Genomic DNA, 23,341 nt, shown 5'->3' with positions numbered 1-23,341 from the left:
CTAATGGGACACATTTAACAAGCTGCTTGTAATTGTGCTACTGCACAGGTATAAGTTGGTATATTAGTACTGACTCAGTAATGCATTTCTGCATTTGTTATAAACTGCCTTATTTCCTACCATCTAGCAAAAATGAGCTGAAACATGTTAAAAAAGTTACACTATAAATAATGCTGACAACCAATAAAAAACATTTTTCTATATAAAGACAAGACTGCTTGCTTTTTATAAAAAAAATATAAATATTGTCTTTATATAGTAATAAAATGTTATTTATCAACAATATGAAGGCTATAAGACACTTCGAATACAAAATACTGGCAATGGTACTACAAATGACATTGAAACATCATGAACTTGATGATACCTAATGTTGCAATGTGCACTTTCTCAAAATGTAACATAAAACTACTTCAAAAAAATACTGAGGGTGCAATTGGGAAGGTTACATAGCCAGTTGTGTGACAAGTGCACATTTGATACAGTGTAGAAAAAAAGAATTCTTCCAACATTAAGGGTCATTATTAAAATCAAAAATAGATTACTCTAATGGATTTAAGGATGTATGATGTGTTATAAGATAAAAGTAAAAATACAAATGTAGGCGGCAACCTCACAGTAAATTGTACATTTTATCTTTTCATATGTGTTTATACATTCATAAGACAGAAAATCTGAAAATTGACACAGACATGTAATTTGTATTATTTGAATCTTCTGTTTGTTGAAACACAACTTGAAAGACTTGCATTTGTTTCAAAATAAAAATTCTCAGGCCCCATAATGTAATCTATTATAAAAATGACAAAAAGAATCTGGTTACAAAAACAGCTACAACTTTTAGCATAAAGTATTACTACATGTGAACAAAAGATTTACAAGAAAACAGTGTGACAAAACATGGAGTGGCCACTGATGTTCACCACATACGACTGAGGAACTAGTGTGTTTATGCATGTCACAGTCTACAGTCTGTGCCGACCATTGCCCATTTATGGCCAACTGACATGTTAAGTGTGGAGAAATTATTATAATATTAAAATAAGCAATCTGAAAAAGTTTATTGTGTTTTAAAAGAGTCTTGTCAGGTTCCTTTCTTTTGGTAGTATAAATTTCCAGCTCTTCAAGCACAACAACACACCGCCCTGTGTTGGCTCTGTGTAAACTCTCCATGTTATAAGGTTTATAATTGAATCATCAACCAGGTGTATTTGAATTAAATCATGACCAATTTCAGATTTATTACAAATCCATCTTCAGATGGTTGTTACAGGTTTTGTTGTTTCCTTGTGAGGCCCCATTTTGCGTTGGTTATTAGTTGCTGCACTAGGATTGACAGGAGGTTTTTTGTTCTCTATTTGGTATAATTTACTAGATATTTAGTTCTTTTGACCTCTGTAAAAACATGTATGAAAAGGTTTTAAAATTACTAAACTGGGAAATGTGGTGAAGATTTATGTACTGCATGATCCTGTGTGATGAAATCACTCTGTGTTTTTGCTATGAATTTTAAAATCGGTATGTTTGTAGATGTGCACTATGTGAGTGCTATTCAATTCAATGAAAATTACTTTATATCACACCATTTGCTGCTTGATGGCAGCCCAAATGATAAATATTTACCAAGTGTGGCCTAGCTTCACATGAGTAACATAAACAAGAGTTTCAATGATGTTGCAATGGTAAAGATTTTAGGTTACTGATGCTGTGGAGGAGTATGGGTGTAGTAAAATGTGTCTTTGCTGGTGCAGTGGAATTGATTTAAAAATCAAAAAGAGAAACACAATTATGTACAGTAATTTCTAATATGGTGAATGGTTAGGATTACTCATACAAATGTTATTTATAAATGACACCAAACTATGTGTACAGTACATAATCACAAAAAGGGAAGTTTTCTAGTATAGTAATAAAGCTAAGTGTGAAGACTGAACCTATAGTTGCATTTTGCATTATAAATGGTAATCTTTTAATACATCAGACTCCAAATATCATTAACTGTTAATTTAACAATAAACGTATAAGTAGTTTATTCTGCATAAAAAATATGTTTATGAAACCACTTTTATAAAGTACTATGACTGTCTTGAACTATGAGGAATTTTATGTTGGTTAAAATGATAAGACCTCTTGGGAATTATGTAGGAAGGAGATGTTGGATGACTTTGTTTGTTAATTCAGAATGAGATCAGGAAAAGTGTTCTTGTGTATATGAGACTCAATCTCCTCTGGTAGATTGAGTGTGCCACCCTCACCTGTAAGATATCAGATGTGCAGGCTCTTACCTATATTGTGTACTGCGCTATTATTTTCTGCAATATGGATGCCAAAGGCTGATTTGCTTAAATTATTCTGTCATTGGGCCTCCAGGTGCTCCTTAAACCTTGTTTCAAAAGTTCTACCTGTTTGGTCAGTATATAATTTGTGACATTTTTGAAGGTTGTATCAGAGCTATGATGGATGCTATAAAAATACATGAAAGTCGGAGGTTGTGTGGTGAGTACTTTCTTCAGTGACACGTTTCGATTTATCCATCATCAGATTAGTCTGAAAAAAAAATCCATAAATAATAACAAACAATATATAGTGCATAATAATAGTTATCTCACCACTAAGAGCAAACAGGAAATAAATCAAATACAATGTGAAAAATATACCAAATTTAACTAAAATACTTCATACATAGATATGGAGTCAAACATCTTATCCATGAGATGGTGCAAAACTGAATCATTACAGCAGCTGTGTCACTCGGAAGAAAACCAAGCCACCATGTAAGAGTACTGGTGAGCATTAATATCTAATATTTATATATAATTATTACAGTCCCATGAAGTATGACGAAGGTCGTATATAATTACAAAACAAATTTACATCAAGTCAAAAAAACTGTAAAATAATAACTCTGTTAAACACAAAATCAAATCTCCTGTTGTAAGGGAAGAGAGCCAATAGAAGATTGCCGGGTAAAGGTGGGAGGGTCCAATCTACGGGTCAGCATGATTAATAAGCTTTTTATTTCAAAGCACTTAAGATTAAAATAGATATACAGACATTGACTGGCTAAGCAACACGTGTCATTAGTGTAAAACGACGTTATTGAATGGTAGAAATTACAGCTCATAATAGCAATGACATAATATAAATAGACAGTCATACATCAGTTAAGACTTCCAGATGAGGGAAGCTGATGCTGGAGAGTGGGCGGAGAGAGGTACAGCAGGATCTGTAAATTATAGATATACTGTAAAACGTAAAGGTAGTAACATATATAAGGCACATTCGAGAAATATGAGCACAAGGACATGGAGAAATAGTACAACATGGGTTTCATAGGCAACACTGGTCTTTAGTATAAACTAACAACACTGAAGTGGAAGGAATTACATAACAGTACAGGAGCATACATTAATTACATGGGTTGCAACACTGACAGATGATAGAAATAAATAAAACAAAGATAATAACATATGTAGGTAGAACTGTAGAAACATGACCTTACTTCCATGTACATAGAGTAACCCTGGAGGATAATGACCATTAAGTTAAATAATTACACAGAAATACAACAACATAGGTTTCATAGGCAACACTGGTCATTAATGTAAACTAACTACATTAAAATGGAAGGAATTATAGCACATAGTAGTAATGACGTACAATGAACATGGAATTGTAAATCAGCCGAGGACTATCCAAGTGGCTGGTGAGTGGTTAGAGAGGGGGGGCGGAGAAAGCGAGATTAGTGGGATAAAATCCAAATTTGGGTCCGCAATTCCCGCAGTGTAAACCCACTACAGTCTTAACAAGAACTAAGCCACATAGGGGATGTCTTGATGTACACACAGTTAAACAAACTTTCCTGTGGATGGCCTAGCAATAACTTGCATGTCTAAAGATATAACAGACAGAACAGTTTAAAAGAAAACAAAACAGGCCAAAGACCTATGACTATCTGACAAATATTCATTCAAAACCACAGCATCTCTATGTACCATTTTAAAGAAGAGGAATTCATACTGAAACGGGCTCGTGGTTATGTATTCATTACTCCATCAAAAAATTTTATACAATCACTGTCATGTTGTTACTGCCTTTTCATTTACTATTTTTGTGGAGTCTAGATTAAGGCACATGGATTTGAAGTTCCTCCAAAATATTGATTCTATTCTACATGCAGAATTTTTAAATCTTTTGAGATGTCATTTCTAAAGTGCAAACTCAAGACAACACTATTTTTGTATATATATATATTTCCTAAATCAGGTTTTAAAGTATCTCCCTATATGACCTACATAAGCACAATCACGAGACCCACACGTGATTTTATGAATGCTTGGTTTTTTTAATTTACTTTTTTCCTCTTCATGTCTGTGATGGAGAAGTGGAACCAGTTTATTATCTGTTTTAACATTTGTCTTGTTTGAAGGTGTTGCCTACTCTTTCCGAGACTGGGGAATAGTAGTGTAATGATAGGAATTTTATTTTGTTTCTTCTGTGCTATGTTTGCGTATCCCTCTTAGGAATTTTTACTTCCATTGCCTGTATTGTGTTTTGTGGGTAACCATTTGCCAGCACCACTTGCACAATAATACCAATCTTGTCCATCACTATCATCATTAGGTTGTAATTTAGCAAGTCTACTAAACATTTCTTGGAAGCACGTCTGCTTACGTGCCCATGGGTGATTTAAGTCAGCATTAATGATTAAATCCACAGTCATAGGTTTCCGATAAAGGTTAGTTACCAGTTGAGAAACATCTGTTTTTAGTAGTAAATCCAGGAAATGTAGAGACACACTTTACTCTAACTGTACCATGAACTGTATATTTTCATGCATCTGACTGAATAGCCCAGTGAAGCTCTTAACATCATTTGCATCCCTTTGGTATATTAAACAGATGTCATCTACATATCCACAGTACAAAATAATATCATCATTGAGATTGAGATTCAAAGCAAAGAAATTGTTTTCCAAATTGTTCACAAAAATGTGTGTTAGAATGACAGAGAGAACTACCCATTGCTAGCCCTTTGTTTTGAAGAAATATCTTGCCATTAAAGGAGAAGTAGTTGAATGACAATGAAGCTTGTAGTAAATTCAGTAATTCACAAATTTCTTCAGTGTTCATTTTATTGCATTTAATCAAATTTCTCCTAATAATTTCCAATGTTTTCATAATGGGGATATTACTGTATAAATTTTTGATGTCTAATGATGCCAATGTCACGTCGTACAAAATAATATCATCATTGAGATTGAGATTCAAAGCAAAGAAATTGTTTTCCAAATTGTTCACAAAAATGTGTGTTAGAATGACAGAGAGAACTACCCATTGCTAGCCCTTTGTTTTGAAGAAATATCTTGCCATTAAAGGAGAAGTAGTTGAATGACAATGAAGCTTGTAGTAAATTTAGTAATTCACAAATTTCTTCAGTGCTCATTTTATTGCATTTAATCAAATTTCTCCTAATAATTTCCAATGTTTTCATAATGGGGATATTACTGTATAAATTTTTGATGTCTAATGATGCCAATGTCACGTCCTGAGAGATAATAAGCTCTCTAACAATATTAACTAACTTGTAACTATCTGTCAGGGAATAAGACCCTTTAAGAGTAAAGACCTTTAATTTTCTATTAAGGAAACATTTGGATTTGCATTAGAAGTATGACTTGAGTCAACCACTGCCTAACCAGTTTTCTTTGTGACGCTTTACCTGGGTCCTGAGTATGGGAAGCTGTGGGTTCAGAACAGCCATACATTTTTTTTATTAACCTAGCAGTGGAGGAAGAAATTAGAGTAGGTGATATGGCCTTTAAGCTTCTTGAAATTGAGGGAGAGGATTCCTCTTTTCAAATATGCCATTTACTTAAAAGAAGTTTAGTGTTTTAGAAATATAATCAGTATGTGATATCAGGACCACAGAGTTGCCTTTATTTGTCTTCTTTGACAAAGACATTGCTATTTTGCAGTTTAGTGTTAAGAATTCTAGCAGTAGGCATCTAATGATTCTTAGTGTCCATCTTATTATTAGCTTTCTTCAACAACTTTACTATTTTAACAGCAATTTCTGATTGCGTCCTTTACAAATTTTTACTTAATTCACAAGCTGTTTTGACACCCACAGTCATTTTCTTGGTAACACCATCATTTGTCTTAACTGGTAGTTTATAACTGAAACCTTTACCGAGTGACCGACGTTCCTTGTTTGACAAAACCACACAAGTGAGGTTAACCATCGTGCTTACAAAAATGTTTATGAGCATGCTCGCCATGACCTAGGTCATCATGTTGTTGTTGTGAGATGAGGAAACTTAGCTTACTGTATTTACTCACATCTAAGCTGTACTTGAATCTAAGCTGCACCTGAAAAATGAGATTCGAAATCAAGGAGAAAAAAAAATTCCCGGATCTAAGCTGCACCTGAAATTTGAGACTCAAAATTCAAGAGGGGGGGGGGGGGGGGGGGAGAGAAGAGAGAGGATTTGTGTCATAAGCGAAACAGTGGCAAGAGACTGCTATTTGTTGTTACTTACACTGCTGCTTTCTTTGATAATGATGAACAAGAACCAAATAATAGACTGTGTATGATAGAAGATGTTCTGAACGAGAGTTTAGTGAAAATTGTTCTCCGTTTGAAAATCTTTGCAGACGCCTCTTTAGTACATTACATTCTGCACAGAAATTAGAGTCATCTTAGATTTCATTTCTGACTGTATCACTATTCAGCATAAGAATAATATGAATATAAACATGACATAATATGTATATTCTTCCGCATTTGCTGTTGTGTCACTCTAGTTTTGTAGTTTATTAGGCAGGCAGGATTTAAATGAGATAGTAGCAAACATGAAAGAATACATGGTACAATGTTTACATTCTTCTACCTTTTCTTTTAATTTATTTACTGATGCAGAGGTTTTGGCACTAGTATTTATCTTTGTGCCTGCTACATATATTCAATGGCAGAAGTTAGTGGTGGCGGCACCTACCAACAGTTTTCAGAACTTCCGCTTACTTTGCACTCGATTCTAGGCCGCAGGCAGTTTTTTGGATTTCAAAAACCAGGAAAAAAGTGCGGCTTAGATTCGAGTAAATACGGTACGTTGGTATCTGCATAAAATACTGGATTTCAGCCAGGACAAGAAAACATTAATTAAAGCAAAAATGTTTGCAAACTGAAGAACAGTCAAAATCTGCTGCAAATAAACATATAATCCTCCTCTTTAATTTCAAGTTAAGCTTAAAGGACATATCAGCTCCTCTAATTTCCTCCTCCAATCCTTGTTTAATAAATAAGTACAGTTGTCCTGAATCCACAACCTCCCATGCTCAAGGCCCAGGCAAAGCTTCACTGAGAAAACCCATGTAATGAGACCAGTGGTTGGCTCACGTCATGCCTCTAACACAAATGTGAATAGTTTCCTTAATAGAATATTAAAGAAGATTTTTATTTTACATGGTTTTATTCCCTGGAAAACAGTTATGAGTTGTCTAATATAATAAACTGAGTTCATTTCTTCATCATGAATTCCAGCCTCAGCTTCCCTTACGTGGATGGTCCTCAGCTGATTCACAATTGTATGTTCATTTCACATCATTGCAATTGTGTGTTATAATTTCTTCCATTTTAATGTTCTTAGTTCACATTAATGACCAGTGTTGCCTATGAAACCCACATTAACTATTTCAAGGTAATTATTTAACACTAGCTTTGTGTTATGTGCTGTACTTCCTACCATTCAACACTGCCATTGTACACTAATTACCAGTATTGCTTATGAAATCTGTGTTGTAAACAAATAAATAAATAAATAAATAAATAAATAAAATCTATTTTTTGTGCCTGACACTATGTACAGTGGGCAGTGTATGTATTTATATTTTAATCTTAAGTGCTTTGTAACAAAAATCTTATTCATCATGCCAAACCATAGATTGCCCCCTCTATCTGGCAACCTCCTATTGGCTCCGCTCTCCAACAACATGAGATTTGTGTTTAAGGCAGTTGTTACTTTATGGGGCTATGCCACCTCTATCTGGCAACCTCCTATTGGCTCCGCTCTCCAACAACATGTGATTTGTGTTTAAGGCAGTTGTTACTTTATGGGGCTATGTATTATTTGTCTCTCTTTCCAGATTTTTTCAGATTAATCTTACTATGTACAAATTGAAATGTATTGTTAAATAATCACCTCACAACCTGTGATTTCCAAGTATTTTTATAGTGTCAATCATAGCACTAATTCTACCTTCAAACTGCATAACAATAGGCGCATACCGCATAAGTGACTTCATGTCACAACTTTTAAAATCTGGATAGTTATTACAGTTCTGTTTACGGACTTCTTATTTTTTTGGATGATGATAATGTGTGGAAGTGTGTGTAAAACTCTCTATTGAAATTTATTAGTGCTGGAAAAGCTGATTTTGACACACTTCTTTTGAATGGGTTGGATATTTTTTATGAAAGTGGGCCTATATACGGTATGATTGCATACCTTGTTGCTTTTGTGTCCTTCACATTTCCTCTATATACTGTTTGTTGAAGTGAAGTGGTTTATTGTCAATTCTTGCTTTATTTTCTGGGAGAACTTAGCTACTACAAAATCATCATACGTTTTTATGGCCAACTGATTTAATTGTGCTGATTGCCTTTTGCTGTTTGGTGGGGCAGATGGAGATTTTATGCATACAATGAAGCATTGACCTGAAATTAGACATCTGATGCTTGATCTGCTGGCAGGTTGTGTCACTGATGGTAACATCCATGGTTGTTGAATCAACAAACGCCTCACAAGAGGTCTTCTCATCATTTAAAACTTTACTCAAAGAAATTATAGTTTCCCGAGACAAGTTGTCAGTTATTAAATTCTGCAGCTTTTTATTGTTCACAGTATTGTGTCATAAAATATAATACACTTTATTTGGACTATTGTTATCATTGGGGACTGGATATTTATGTAATAGTAATAATAATAATAATAATAATAATAATTCTCAAATGTATATGCATTTGTGAACATAAAATATGCAAGCTACTCATACAGAAATAAACAATCTTCCAAGTCATTTTTATACTCTTATTATTGTAATTGCCCATAAAATGCCACAAAATGTAATCAAACAAACATTTTTCTGTTATCACTTTACACAAGAATATTGCACTCATAATTTTCCACTTTTGTTGTAGTTCGTGATCCCAAAATTACAAACCTGTTTGTGTCCTCAATTTTTCCAATATATCCTGTTTTTGCAATTGTGGTATTTCAATGTCTGACTAAAATTACCCCAGTAAAATATTGTAACACATCCCTTAGTCAGTAGTGCTGTTTGATGCCTTGTAATGTCCTCATGCCATATGCTGTGCCTCTATGTACTTCTGCCTGAACTTCAGAAAACAACTCTCACTTTGTAACCACTTTTTGCAATGTTGCAGCCTGGACACATTGTGTGATAACTGATTCAAAGTAAGTCTTAACCGTTGATTGCTCAGTTTCACTACTTGGCAGCAAATTGATTGATTGTTCTCGGGGAAACCAGCCAGGTGCACTTGTAAAGTTGCTGACCTGTTTCTTATATTGATAGTAGTGCTACTTCTTGTCAGTGTCCATCTTCCAGTTACTATTTGATTTGGTGACGAGATGACTTAGACAAAATTTGTAGTTGCTGTGATGAATGGCAGCTACCTCTAAATGTACAAAAATGTAAGTTAATGCAGGTGAGTAGGAAAAACAAACCCATAATGTTAGAGAACAGCATTAAGAGTGTGCTGCTTGACACAGTCACATTGATTAAGTATGTTGGCATAATGTTGCAGAGCAATATGAAATGAAATGAGTGTGTAAGGATTGTAGCAGGGAAAGCAAATGGTTGACTTCAGTTTATTGGGAGAATTTTAGGAGAATGAGGTTAATCTGCAAAGGAGTCCGCATGTAGGACACTAGTGCAGCGCATTGTTGAGTACTGTCGGAGGTCGGATTAAAAGAAGACGTCAAAGCAATTCAGAGGCAGACTGCTAGATTTGTTACTGTAGGTTCAAACAACACCAAAAGTTACAAAAATGCTTCAAGAAATCAAATGTGAATCACAGGAAGGAAGGCAAAGCTCTTCTCGAGTAGCACTGTCGAGAAAATTGAGAGAACTGGCAATTGAGGCTGAGTGCAAAAATGATTCTACTGCTGCCAACTTACACTGAGCAGCCAGAACATAATGACCACTGCCCTATTATCAATATAAACCTGTCCAGCTGATAGCAGCATCACCTGGCGAGGAAGGACTGCTACTCAGACACACGCACTGTGCATGTAGTATTGGTGAGTGTACTGCCCGTGTGTAGTATGGGGAAGGTGCATGATCTATCTGAGTTTGACTAAGAATGTATTGTGATGACCCAGAGGTGTGGCATGAGCATTTCAGAAACTGCACGACTTGTTGGTTGTTTGAGGAGTGCTGGGTGAGTGTCTTCAATGTGTAGTGAAACCACCTCCAGACATTGTGGAATTAGGCAGCTCATTATAGGTGTCAGAGGTCGTAGGCTGGGCAGACTGGTAGAGCAGGACAGATGGCAAACTGTGACGTAACTAACATCATACTTTAGTGCTGAACAGTATACAAGTGCGTCTGAACATGCAGTGCACCAGACACTCATAACAATGGGTGTCCACAGCAGACGACCCATGCATGTGCTAATGTTAACACCACAACAGTGGCAACTACTACTGAAATGAGCACATAACCATCAACACTGGTCATTGGTGCAGTGGCAGAGCATTGCACAGTCTGATGAAACCCGACACCTTCTTCATCGTGCGAATGGGAGGTCGCAAATCCGTTGTCTTCCAGGAGAACAGCTCCTTGACATCTGTACTGCGGGATGAAGACAAGCTGGCGGTGGTTCTGTTATGCTCTGGGGAACATTCACCTCGGCACCCATGAGTACAGTGGAGCTCGTGCAAGGCACCATTATGGCCAAGGAGTATCATACACTGGTTGCAAACCACATACACCCCTTCATGACGATCATGTTTCCTGATGGCAGTGGTGTTATTCAACAAGATAATGTGCCATGTCACAAGGCCAGGAGTGTGTGATGGAGTGGTTCAAGGAACCTAGTGGCGAGTTCCAATTGATGTACTGGCCCCGCAACTCACTAGATCTGAATCCGCTCGAACACACCTGGGATGTGATTGAATGTGACATCAGAGCTCATCACCCCCCTCCCCAGGAATTAAGTGACTTGTGTGTGCAGATCTGGTGCCAACTCCCTCCAGAGACCTACCAAGGCCTCATTGCTTCCATGACCTGACATGTCACTGCTGTTATACATGCTAAAAGTGGACATACTGGCTATTCGGTAATTTGATCATAATGTTCTGGATGATCAGTGTAGATGCCACATAAGGACTGCAAAGATAATATTAGAGAGATTAGAGCTCATATGGAGCCATGTAGACAGTAGTTTTTCCCCTGCTCTGGAACATCTAAGGAAATGACAAGTAGTGGTACGGGGTACCTTCTGTCAGGTACCATACAGTGGCTTGCACAGTATGTATGTACATGTGGATGTAGGTGTAGAAGTTTGTTAAATGATGAACACAACACTGTATAATTTAGGTTGCAATCTTTTCACATTTATTGACATCAGTAGGATAGTGATACCAGCTTTTATTCAGTAGTTTGGACTGTTAATGTATCACAGGTCAGCACCTACCCTATGAATGAATGTTTCAACAGAATGGTAATATTTTCACTGTCCACTTTCACTGCAGGGCTCTGACTACCAACCAAATGAAGTCTGTTTTAGTTACTTTTTTTTGCAGCATGTAGTAACTACACTGAGATGATCACATCATGGTCATATAACATGATGTAAGGTTTTTGATAACTAACCAACGACTGACTTTCTGATGCTGGCTTGCAACACAAAGATGTTGACAATTTTGTTATTATGCACTGACTGGCCACAGCATTGTCCAGTAAACCTACCTATAGACTCTTGTAAGATTAAAAGTCAAAATTTGTTGTTATGTTGTTAATATTAACATAACAGGTAGTAGAGTTATAGTACACAAAATTATAACAGACAAAAGAGCAAGTCTGTTGAACTGTTAGCTGGATAATCAGAAAAAGGGCAGAATTATAAGTACTGCTTTATGGATATGGTTTCTACTTCCAAGGCAGCTCCCGGAGCCTACCAAACATTGCTAAAAATGAAAGTTTCGAAATTGGGTACTTAGCAAATTAACAAGTTCTTCTAATGAAAGTAGGCATTTTTGGAATCAGAAATATCTGGTCTACTAATGTGTAGTACTGCATTTTGGAAACAACCAGTGTTTAAGAGTCAAACAGTCTGGATAACAAAAGCTTTGACTCAGAATAATTTTTGGAATAGGAAGTTTTTGGGAAAAGTAAAATGTTTATGGAAAACAGGAGACTGTGGGCTTTTAAATGAGTTACATCAATTTATAAACAAACAGCTATTTGCTCACTAAAGATTTCAATTTCATGTGTTCCTTCCAAATCTTAAAGTCTACATATTTCTGAATAACAATCATTTCCAGATAAATTAATCATAATAGTATTATTAATGATTGAGAAATTACACTACGAAAATGTGGTATGAATAAGAATTTACCTATTTTGTGTAACTGTCACATATGTGTTCTCTGGAAAATTCACTCAAATAAAGGATAAAAAATGATGTTGATATGAGGGTTGGCACAAGAAAAGTAGGATGATTCCACATTGGTCTGTTACATACCCACTCCTTGCTTTCTTAGTTACACAGAAATGATGTAGTGGCAAGTTTCCACACTGCCATAGTTTGCATTCAGAGAAAGCACTTTTCCCTAGTCTTTCTGAATACACTGACAGACATGTCAAACACCCCACACTGTTCCACTGTTTAACTTTGAACATTGTGAGCCATCTCTAAAGATGTTGGTGTTCATGAGACATTAAACTTTAATATTCTTTTCCTCCATAGTACCGATTTTTCAGCTAGTCACAGACTTTGTGTTCTTCCTTTTCTCCTTACTAGTGATCCTCATTCTGTTGAAGTTAAGTTCCTCAAGTGATCTGGAAAGAATTTTTTGATAACAAAAACAAAACCATGATGACAAATCTCTGATTCAAGTAGCAGTCAGGAAGTAAAACTTCTGAAAGTTAATTTTTCATTGAAATATAGATCATATTTCTTGATAGTATCAAAAATTATGAAATGAAATTTGCTGAATGCATTTCTGAGTCAAAACTTCTAACCAGCAAATTTAGAAACTGCAAAACAAATTCTCAAAATTTATTTCAGTATAGTACAATTTGCCCAAACTGTTATGTAATTTATCAAATAGAAAGCAGTTTTAATGTCAAAAATGAACAATTATCATAAATAATTTGACATGTCCATATTTTTTTTAACTTTTTCATTACTGTGCTGTGTTTTCACACACTTCAGTCGATGTAGTTCTCAACGTTGTCACAAGATGGCACATAATTCATACTAGAACATTTCAGTAGCTTGCATTTACAATCTGTAGATGGCATTGTCATTGTCAATTTAGCTTTGCTCGTGGTGAAGGGCAGACGCATTTTCCATCCCTAGGGTTTAACAAACCTGCCTGCAGTAGTGGAGTCTCCCAGTTCTTACAAATATGGTACGTTGAAATTGTCATAGAAATCAGTGCACATGTGGTACTGTTTTAAAAAAATATATTTAATATGAAGAGAAGAGAATTTCTAATGAATCTTAAACATCTGATGTTAGAAAGTTACATCCAATGCAAAGCACAGTCATCAGGTAGATTTCCAAGAGATTGTCAACTGAGGCTGAAAAGGAAATGTAACAAGAATTGTAATGGAACTGCCCCCCCAAAAAATCATCACAAAGCAGGTGTGCGGTATGTCACAGATCCAAAGACAGGAAAACAGCAGCACTGCACACACAGCAAATTTTGTTTCATCCAAATATTAAATGTGAGCAAGCTATACATTACAGCTACAATTAGGACAGGATAAGTGCATTTATTATTTCTCTTATTTTTACCAATGTGAACATTATGAAAGAAAATTACAAAAATTTTCAGAACTTTTAGAAAATAATGCTGTTATGGGCAAATCAATTTTTTTTAGTAATTGTTGTATGTTTCAAGGTTCATTAATAGTGTTTTCACTAATATTTGGAACAAATTATGTTTTTTAATTTCCAAATAAAAAAAATTGAAATTACTTAAATCTGACCACACTAATAATGTTAAATTTGTTGACCACAGTAACAAATAGTTTAAAATAAAGACAGCCATCTGTCAATGTGCATAGTAAACTAGCATGTTTTAATTACTTAACACTGGATATGTGTATTTGTGTATCAAGTATTAGTATTCTTGAAATAATTAGGAAATCATTTGTTATTCTTGGCACAGTGGTTAAGACACTACACTTAAAAGAAAAATAATTCAAATCCCCTTCCAACCATCAAGATTGGGCTTTATGTTCTTTTTCTCAATCACTTATAGCATATAGGAAACTCCTAGAATGATTCTTTTGAAAAAGACATGGTGGCTGATTGTTCTCCCTGCCCTGGTTCAATCTGAAACCGAGTTTTGTCTCTAATGGACTCATTGTAGACACTAGGTTAATTCTTAATCTTAAACTGACCCTACAACTTCATCTGTGTTAATTGCACATAAAAAATAACCCTCAGACAGCAAGACCTTTAGAGATGGTGGTCCAGAGTGCTGTACACACCGGTACCACTAATATCCAGTAACATGTCCTCTTACATTGATCCACATCTGTATTCATCGTGGCATACAATCCACAAGTTCATCAAGGCACTGTTGGTCCAGATTGTCCCACTCCTCAACAGCAATTCACCGTACATCCCTTGGAGTGCTTAGTAGGTCACATTGTCCATAAACAGCCCTTTTCAATCTATCCCAGGCATGTTCGATAGGTTTCATGTCTGGAGAACGTGCTGGCCACTCTAGTTGAGCGATGTTATTACCCTGAAGGAAGTCATTCACGAGATGTGCATGATCGGGGTGGGAATTGTTGTCCATGAAGATCAATGTCCCACCAATATGCTGCCGATATGGTTGCACTATTGGTCGGAGGATTGTACAACCATTGCAGCGTCTTCCATGACCACCAGTGGCATACGTTGGCCCCATATAATGCCACCCCAAAACATTAGGGAACCTCCACCTTGCTGCACTTGCTGGACTGTGTGTGTCTAACGCATTCAGCCTGACCAGGTTGCTTCCAAACACATCTCCGACGATTGTCTGGTTGAAGGCATATGCAACACTCATTGGTGAAGAGAACACTATACCAATCCTGAGTGGTCCATTCCGCACGTTGTTGAGACCATCTGTACCACGCTGTGTGGTGTCATGATTGCAAAGATGGACCTCTCTATGGACATCAGGAGTGAAGTTGTGCATCATGCAACCTATTGCACACAGTTTGAGTCATAACACGATAGCCTGTGGCTGTACGAAAAGCATTATTCAACATGGTGGTGTTGCTGTGAGGTTTCCTCCAAGCCATAATCCATAGGTGACGGTCATCCACTGTATTAGTAGCCCTTGGGTGGCCTGAGCGAGGCATGTCATCGACAGTTCCTGTCTCTCTGTATCTCCTCCACGTCCGAAAAACATTGCCTTGGTTCACTCCGAGATGCCTGGACACTTCCCTTGTTGAGAGTCCTTCCTGGCACAAAGTAACAGTGCGGACGCGATTGAACCACGGTATTGACCATCTAGGCATGGTTGAACTACAGACAACACAAGCCCTGTACTTCCTTCCTGGTGGAATGCCTGGAACTGATCGGCTGTTGGACCTGATTTTTATCAATGACATAATTCCATTTGTAATAAGTTATTTTTTGTGACTGAATGTTGTTGTGATTGTTGCATTCCTGGTGAAGAAGTAGTGTCTTTGACAACTACCTGTCAGATAGCCTCCCAACAGTTACTCCAAAAGTATTGTCAAGTTATTGTTTGAGAGTATTCAAGTATGTTTTAACCAAAATATGACCCATTCCATGCATCACATTTTGGCTTTGAATGAAAATACTTCAGTCTATAAATGTCTCTGTAACATAACCAACGATCATTAGTGTTATTCACTCCCATAAATGTCTGCTGTTAGTAGAATTTCTTCTACCAACAACAACATTTTAGAATACAGCACTAAACTTAATGTTAGTTGGGCTAAAATTATTCATGATAAACAATATAAAGGAAAGGATAGATTGCTACTCACCGTAAAGATGACACGTTCAGTTGCAGACAGGCACAATGAAAAGTAAATTATAACAATCTTCTCATTGTGCCAGTTCCATTTTTTATAATTTTGATGTTTCAACCTGGAGTTTCCATTGTTTGATTGTTCATGATAAATCACTAAATGTGATGAAATCATGCTGTGAGGATGTTAATGTGTTTCTATTGTTTTTCAAAACAATTACAAAAGTGTAGATAGAACTTCACAGTGTGCTAACATTTTTAACAAATTAAATTCTACTACAATTGGATGAACATTTAGTATCATCATAAAATCAAAACCGCAAAATTTTTAGTGGGTTTCCATCTGAAGAACTTCAGAGACAAAAATGATTTTTGGAATATAATACTAGATTGCGAACCCATCTAACAGAAAATTGAATTTGGCGTGTATTTTTTGAGTCCAAAGTATGCAGTTTACATGATCACTATTAATAAACATCTTTTTTGTTTATAGGTCAGTGGTTCCAGTCCAGATTTGGTATCACCTCATGCACAACCATCTGCTCAAAATGTTGTTCTTGGTGCTGAAACACATCACACATATATGGACGTAGCTAATGTTCTTGACTCAGGGATGAGATGCTGCACAGGTGCCCAAGAGCAGTCAGAGCCCATATATGAAAATATACCATTGCCCTGGGCATCACAGTCGGGGTGTTCAAGAAGCCGCGCTTCTAGTATCCAGTCAGCACCAGAGATGGGCAGTCCTGTCACAGCTATGGAGGGTCAACGGAGATGGCCGAATGCAATAATGACTGTACCTTCAGCAACACCAGCAGCTAATGTGTCTGTTAGTGTCCACTCAGCGTATGATGTCAGTAATACATCTCTACAAGAAACTTACGTGCAAAATGCGCCTGCCCCTGATACTGTATGCCAGTCACCTGGTGAACCAACAAATCCTGGTATCGCAGGTATGTTACTGACAAAATCTATCACTTTAAACAGCGAGAAAAAAGTGTGGTTTATAGAATAAAAAACTGGTCTGAAAAATAGGTACTTACAATGTTTGTCCAAAAATCTGATATTCGAAACAGCTTTTTGTTAATATTTATCAATTATTTGTGTTGATAGCATTTTATGTAATAACAATATCAATCTAATCTTTAATAAAGCTACTTGTGTAAGAGATCCTTTAGAAAAAAATCACCTGAATGATATTTTAGAGAATTCAGATGTGTCTTTCATGTATGGAAGCTGTTGTATTACAGTATTCAGAAGTAGTATACTATGAATAAGGAAATGTGGGAAGTCAGGTGAATGGGGGGAGGAAAAGGAGAAAATTACACTTCAGCACACACAATTAAATGTTTAGCTTGTGAAAGTTCATAACGCCAGCCCATACTGTTTTCACAACTGTTTGCAACACCATTTTTGAGCTTTGATTGCCTGTAATTGAAATGTGTATCCTCTTTCATTCTGCTGCCATAAAACACTCAACTAAGAACCACAGCATATGCAACAGCTCATATGCTTTGAAGAAACAATGAAATTAATTTTCCAGAAAGTCTCTTTATTGATTCACAGATTAGCTTCCAGACTGTTAAAAGAGGAAGTGGTATAATTCGGGCAAGTGTTCTACAATGATCCTCATTGATACCATGAAGTGTACTGGTAGCGTCTGAGGCTTGAATTAAGTGGGTAATAGCATCGTAGGACCATTTTTCATGAGTGGGTTACTGAATGTCAACTTCTCAACACTTTGTTTTCCACCATTGTTGAAGGACAAAGTGTGTTCATGTTGTTAGTCTTCCTGAGAAATTAATAGAAAGGAAATTCATATAAAATACATGATTGGTTTTTTTGCCACTGTGAGTTTTGTACTATGAAATGAGATCATATATTTTTTAAAAGCTTTCATTGTCTTCACTCTCATTCACCTAATGGTCTTGAAGGGAATAGCTGTTACTTCAAAATCAGTCAACAGATTACAAGGGAGAACTATCTTGGTGGAAACAGCAACATTGCAACAGACTACAAAACTCTAAAACAGAAAATTGCTTTTGGAATATTCAGTTGTAAGAGAGCTACACAGTATCGTGAACTTCAGCAAAGGTGTTACATTACAAAAACACGATGAAAATTAATATGAATTATGTTTCATATGCAAGTGTTTCCGTAGTACATTACTACTGCTTTGAAAGACCTCTGCATAAGATAACTCAGTGTTTAAAATGTATATATGATATATTGTGTGTGTGTGTGTGTGTGTGTGTGTGTGTGTGTGTGTGTGTGTGTGTGTGTGTGAAAGAAAAATAAAAGAACTATAGTCCATATTCCAGACAAAAATTTTCCGCCAAATTATTTTTCATGTGTTACTGCCAATGCCAAGTGACTTTCAGTGCTCTGTCTATGAGGCAATGCTGAGAAAGACAACAGTATTTTAGTTCCACCAACTCAGAAACATAACAACTATCTTTTTTCCATATGTTAGTGTGACTTGTCACTGGCACAGCTTGTAACACGTGGTCAGCATCAGCTCCACTACATCATGTAGCAAATTCTCATAGATGACACAGTGGAAATTCTCTTTACTGTTTTTTATTTAATATTGAAAACAATGTAATTTGCCAACTCACTTAGGTAAGATATTTTAATCTCACTCCTTAAAACTAGGAAGGGTTATACCTACCTGGGTAGTAAACTTAGTGTGGGTGCATGGGCAAGACCTTTGCAGTTTCTTAATTACTCCAAGCTTGGATTCAGGAGATTTACTCTACAGCTGATTGCATGTTGATTTTGGAGACAGCTATGTGAGAGAGATTCCTGTCAAATTATACCAAAGAAATGGTATACATTTGTTTTTAATTTTTTCCCTTTCCAATGCACAGCTCCATAAATGAGTATTCCCATTGAGATCCTCCTACCTTGGAACACTCTTGTTCCTCCTTTCCCAGCACTGTTTTAGGTTTAGAGTTGATGACATACAGTCTGAAAATTCTGAGGAAGAGAAAAATGTTCTGCCAATGCATTGTTTTAAGTGTGGTTATCAATGCAGTTGTCATTAATGTTAAATGCCCATGACAAAGATTCAGTGAATTGCTCATCTGCAGGTGATTTCTAGCTTTTATTACAGCCTAACAAAAATGAACTGACAATTTTAACTGGCTTATGAAGCAGTAGCAGGCAGATAAAAGTAATTTAAATTTTGAATGAGATGCCTGTTGAGTTTCTTTATATTAAAAAATGCTGTATTTTAATTTAAGAGTCTCTGTTCTGAATTTGACTCGGTGTGCTTCTGACAATCATTTTTATCTGATTCCTGCACCATTGAAACCAGACAGCAGACTTTTTCAAGGAATTCAACATTTTAAAATGTACTCTGATGAGAGAAGTAGCACATAAAGTAATAAAAAAAGTCACTACAAAGTTTATCGCAATGCAAAAATGTCATTATTTGATTGCCACCAAATGGTAAAAGAAGTAAAGTGGATCTGAATAATGTTCATGGATGTAACAAGTATTGTACTGCATCCTGATAGCATCACATCATCAAGTGCTTATGGAAAGAAAATGGGTAGTGTTTGGATGCAAACAAGTGGATTTCTTTCCACACTCTTTCCTCAATTTGAGGTTGTATTTAATCTCTAATGACATCAGTGTTCATGAGATCCACCCCCCACCCCAACAAACACTAATCTTTTTCATACTTTGGAAATTGGTGTGATGAGTATTAAGATTTCATACCAGTGTTGACATACACTGCCAGACAAAAAAAACTGAATCACCAAGAAGACATCTTCAAATGTCTATGCAAATTCATATGTGTACATACCATCAGTTAGTAGGTAAATGATTAGAGTCGCACTTCTCTGTGACAGGTAGAATGGCCACCAGAGTCCATTAGTGTTGTTGTCAGTTCTGGTAAGGTGCATAAAGAGGGTGAACTGCATCACGTGTTGAGTGGTCACTGTGAAAGATATGTAGATGCTTCATATTTATGTGAGATGGCCTTATCAGCACCTGACAGTTTGAAAGGGAGCCTCATTGTGGATCTCCATTTGGCCGGTCAGTTGAACTGTGCAATATTCTGATTTGTGAGGCATTTGGATGTGACAGTGGCTAAGTGTTGGACTGCAAGGGAACATGGGGGCAGGCATATTCATCTTCAAGGTTCTAGTTGAACACATCTGACCACCACTTGGGGGGATCACTGTTTTGTGCACCAAGTACTTCTTCACCCCTGTGCCTGCCATCCAAGAACAAATAGTCGACTCCCTGTGACATTCTGGGTAATTCAGTGCCATTGGTCATATACTAGCAGCAGCTGGACTAGGGAATTACCATACCAAGCACACGATGCCGTTAACACCGCAACACAAATTGCTGTTTTTGGAGTGGTGCCAGGACCAGGAAGAATGGACTGCTGATGTGTGGTGTCACATTGTGTTCAGCAATGAATCACAGTTCTGCACTATACCCGATGATCATTGCCGGCTAGTATGGCAGTGACCTGTGGGGAAGTCCCATTCTTCCAGTGTTTTGGAGAGACACAACAGTGTTACTCGTGACGTGGTATTTGTAGCAATCAAGTATGACTTCAGGTTTTGGCTGGTAGTAATTGACGGAACTATGATGGTACAGTTGTACATCAGGGACGTCCCTTATCCTCATATTACCTCTCACGCAAACGTACTGGGTGTCATTTCCAAAATGACAGTGCTCATCCACAAACAGCACACATTGCTATGAACTGTATGTGTGACGATTTTAGACTGGGTTATTTAGTGTTTCTTGGTGGTCGGCTTTTCCTTTTTTGTCTTTCTGGTTGGCCAACCACTGTCACATTGTGTGTGATTTTAATTCCTTTTTTCTGGTCTCTGTCTGAGTCTTTCTTGTTCTGTATCTTCTCTTGTAATCTCCATTGTTCATTTTTATTCTTTGTGGGTGTTTGATGTTTTTTGGAAAAAGGGACCTATGGCCCTAGCAGTCTGGTCCCTTCAATCCCACAAACCAACCAACCAACTGTACATGTGACATTTACACTGTGTGATCAAAAGTATCTGGACACCTGACCGAAAATGACTTACAAGTTCATGGCACCATCCTTCGGTAATGATGGAATTCAATGTGGTGTTGGCCCACCCTTAGCCTTGATGACAGCTTCCACTCTCACAGGCATATTTTCAATCAGGTGCTGGAAGGTTTCTTGGGGAATGGCAGCCCATTCTTCATGGAGTGCTGCACTGAGGAGAGGTATCGATGTTGCTAGGTGAGCCCTGGCGCAAAGTCGGTGTTCCAAAACATCAACAAGGTGGTCTGTAGGCTTCAGGTCAGGACTCTGTGCAGGCCATTCCATTACAGGGATGTTATTATCGTGTAACCACTACACCACAGGCCATGCATTATGAACAGGTACTCGATCGTGTTGAAAGATGCAGTCACCATCTCCAAATTGCTCTTCAATAGTGGGAAGCAAGAAGGTGCTTAAAACATCAATGTAGACCTGTGCTGTGATAGTGCTGTGCGAAGCAATGAGGGGTGCAAACCACCTCCATGAAAACTCGACCACACCATAACACCACTGCCTCCGAATTTTACTGTTACCACTACACACGCTGACAGATAACGTTCACCAGGCATTCACCATGTCCACACCCTGCCATCGGATCACCACATTGTGTACTGTGATTCGTCACTACACACAATGTTTTTTCACTGCTCAATCGTCCAATGTTTATGCGCCTTACACCAAGTGAGGTGTCATTTGGCATTTATCAGCTTGATGTGTGGGCTATGAGCCTCAACTCGGAAAGTTTTATTTTGTGTCCCTTCCCCTTCCACATCTACATCTACATCAATACTGTGCAAGCCACCATAAGGTGTGTGGCGGAGGGTACCCTGTACCACTACTTGTCATTTCCCCTCCTGTTCCACTCGCAAACAGAGCGAGGCAAAAATGACTGACTGTACACCTCCATGTGAGTCCTAATTTCTTGTATCTTATGTTCATGGTCCTTATGTGGAATGCATGTTCACGAGAGCAGAATCGTTCAGCAGTCAGTTTCAAATGCAGGTTCTCTAAATTATTTGAGTTCCCGAAGTATCTCTTTATCACTTAAGTTTTTTTTCGAACTTCTGGTAACAAATCTAGCAGCCATCCTCTGAATTACTTCGATGTCTTCCTTCAGTCCGACCTGGTACAGATTCTAGACACTCAAGCAGTACTCAAGAATAGGTCGCACCAGCATCCTCTACATAGCCTCCCTTACAGGTGAACCACTCTTTCCTAAAATTCTCTCAATAAACCAAAGTTGACCATTTGCCTTCCCTACCCTAGTTTTCACATGTTCGTTCCACCTCATACTGCTTTGCAACATTATGCCCAGATATTTAAACAACTTGACAGTGTCAAGCTGGACACTAATAATACTGTATCCGAACATTACAGGTTTGTTCTTCCTACACATTCGCATTAACTTACATTTTCCCATGTTTGGGGCTAATTGCCATTGATCTCACCAACTGGAAATTTTGCCTAAGCCATCTTGTATCTTCCTACAGTCACTCAACTTCAACACCTTACCGTACACCACAGCATCATCAGCAAACAACTGCAGACTGCTGCCCATCCTGTCAGCCAAATTATTTATGTATTTAGAGAACCACAGCAGTCTTATCACACTTCCCTGGGACACTCCTGACGATACTCTTGTCTCAGATGAACACTCGCCATCAAGGACAACACACTGGGTTCCATTATGTAAAAAATCTTTGAGCCACTCACATATCTGTGAACTTATTCCATATGCTTGTACCTTCGTTAACAGCCTGCAATGGGGCACCGTGTCAAATGCTTTCTGGGAATCTAGAAATATGGAATCTGCCTGTTGCCCTTCATCCATAGTTCTCAGTATATCATGTGAGAAAAGAGCAAGCTGAGTTTCGCACAAGCAGTGCTTTCTAAAACCATGCAGATATGTGGACATAAGTTGCTTAGCCTCAAGAAAATTTATTATGTTCAAACTGAAAATGTGTCTTACTTTTTTTATCAGGCAGTATAAATCCCCGTATTGGCTTTTTAATATGTCCAAAATTATATTAAAA

General features: G+C 37.2%; 1 protein-coding gene across 1 annotated transcript in view; it reads left to right on the top strand.

The window, feature by feature from the left end:
- The window catches only part of LOC126298291 (tyrosine-protein phosphatase non-receptor type 14), a 186,254-nt gene that overhangs the window by 99,656 nt on the left and 63,257 nt on the right, over positions 1-23,341 (top strand). The window contains exon 15 of the mRNA XM_049989589.1: positions 16,749-17,208. Within this exon, the coding sequence (XP_049845546.1) occupies positions 16,749-17,208 (460 nt within the window). The remainder of the gene's footprint in view (positions 1-16,748; positions 17,209-23,341) is intronic.

This window comes from Schistocerca gregaria, chromosome X (genome assembly GCF_023897955.1).
Source record: "Schistocerca gregaria isolate iqSchGreg1 chromosome X, iqSchGreg1.2, whole genome shotgun sequence".
Classification (NCBI taxonomy): Eukaryota; Metazoa; Arthropoda; class Insecta; order Orthoptera; family Acrididae; genus Schistocerca; species Schistocerca gregaria.
The sequence above is the reverse complement of the archived record's forward strand: the minus strand, read 5'-3'. Positions and strand labels throughout refer to the sequence as shown.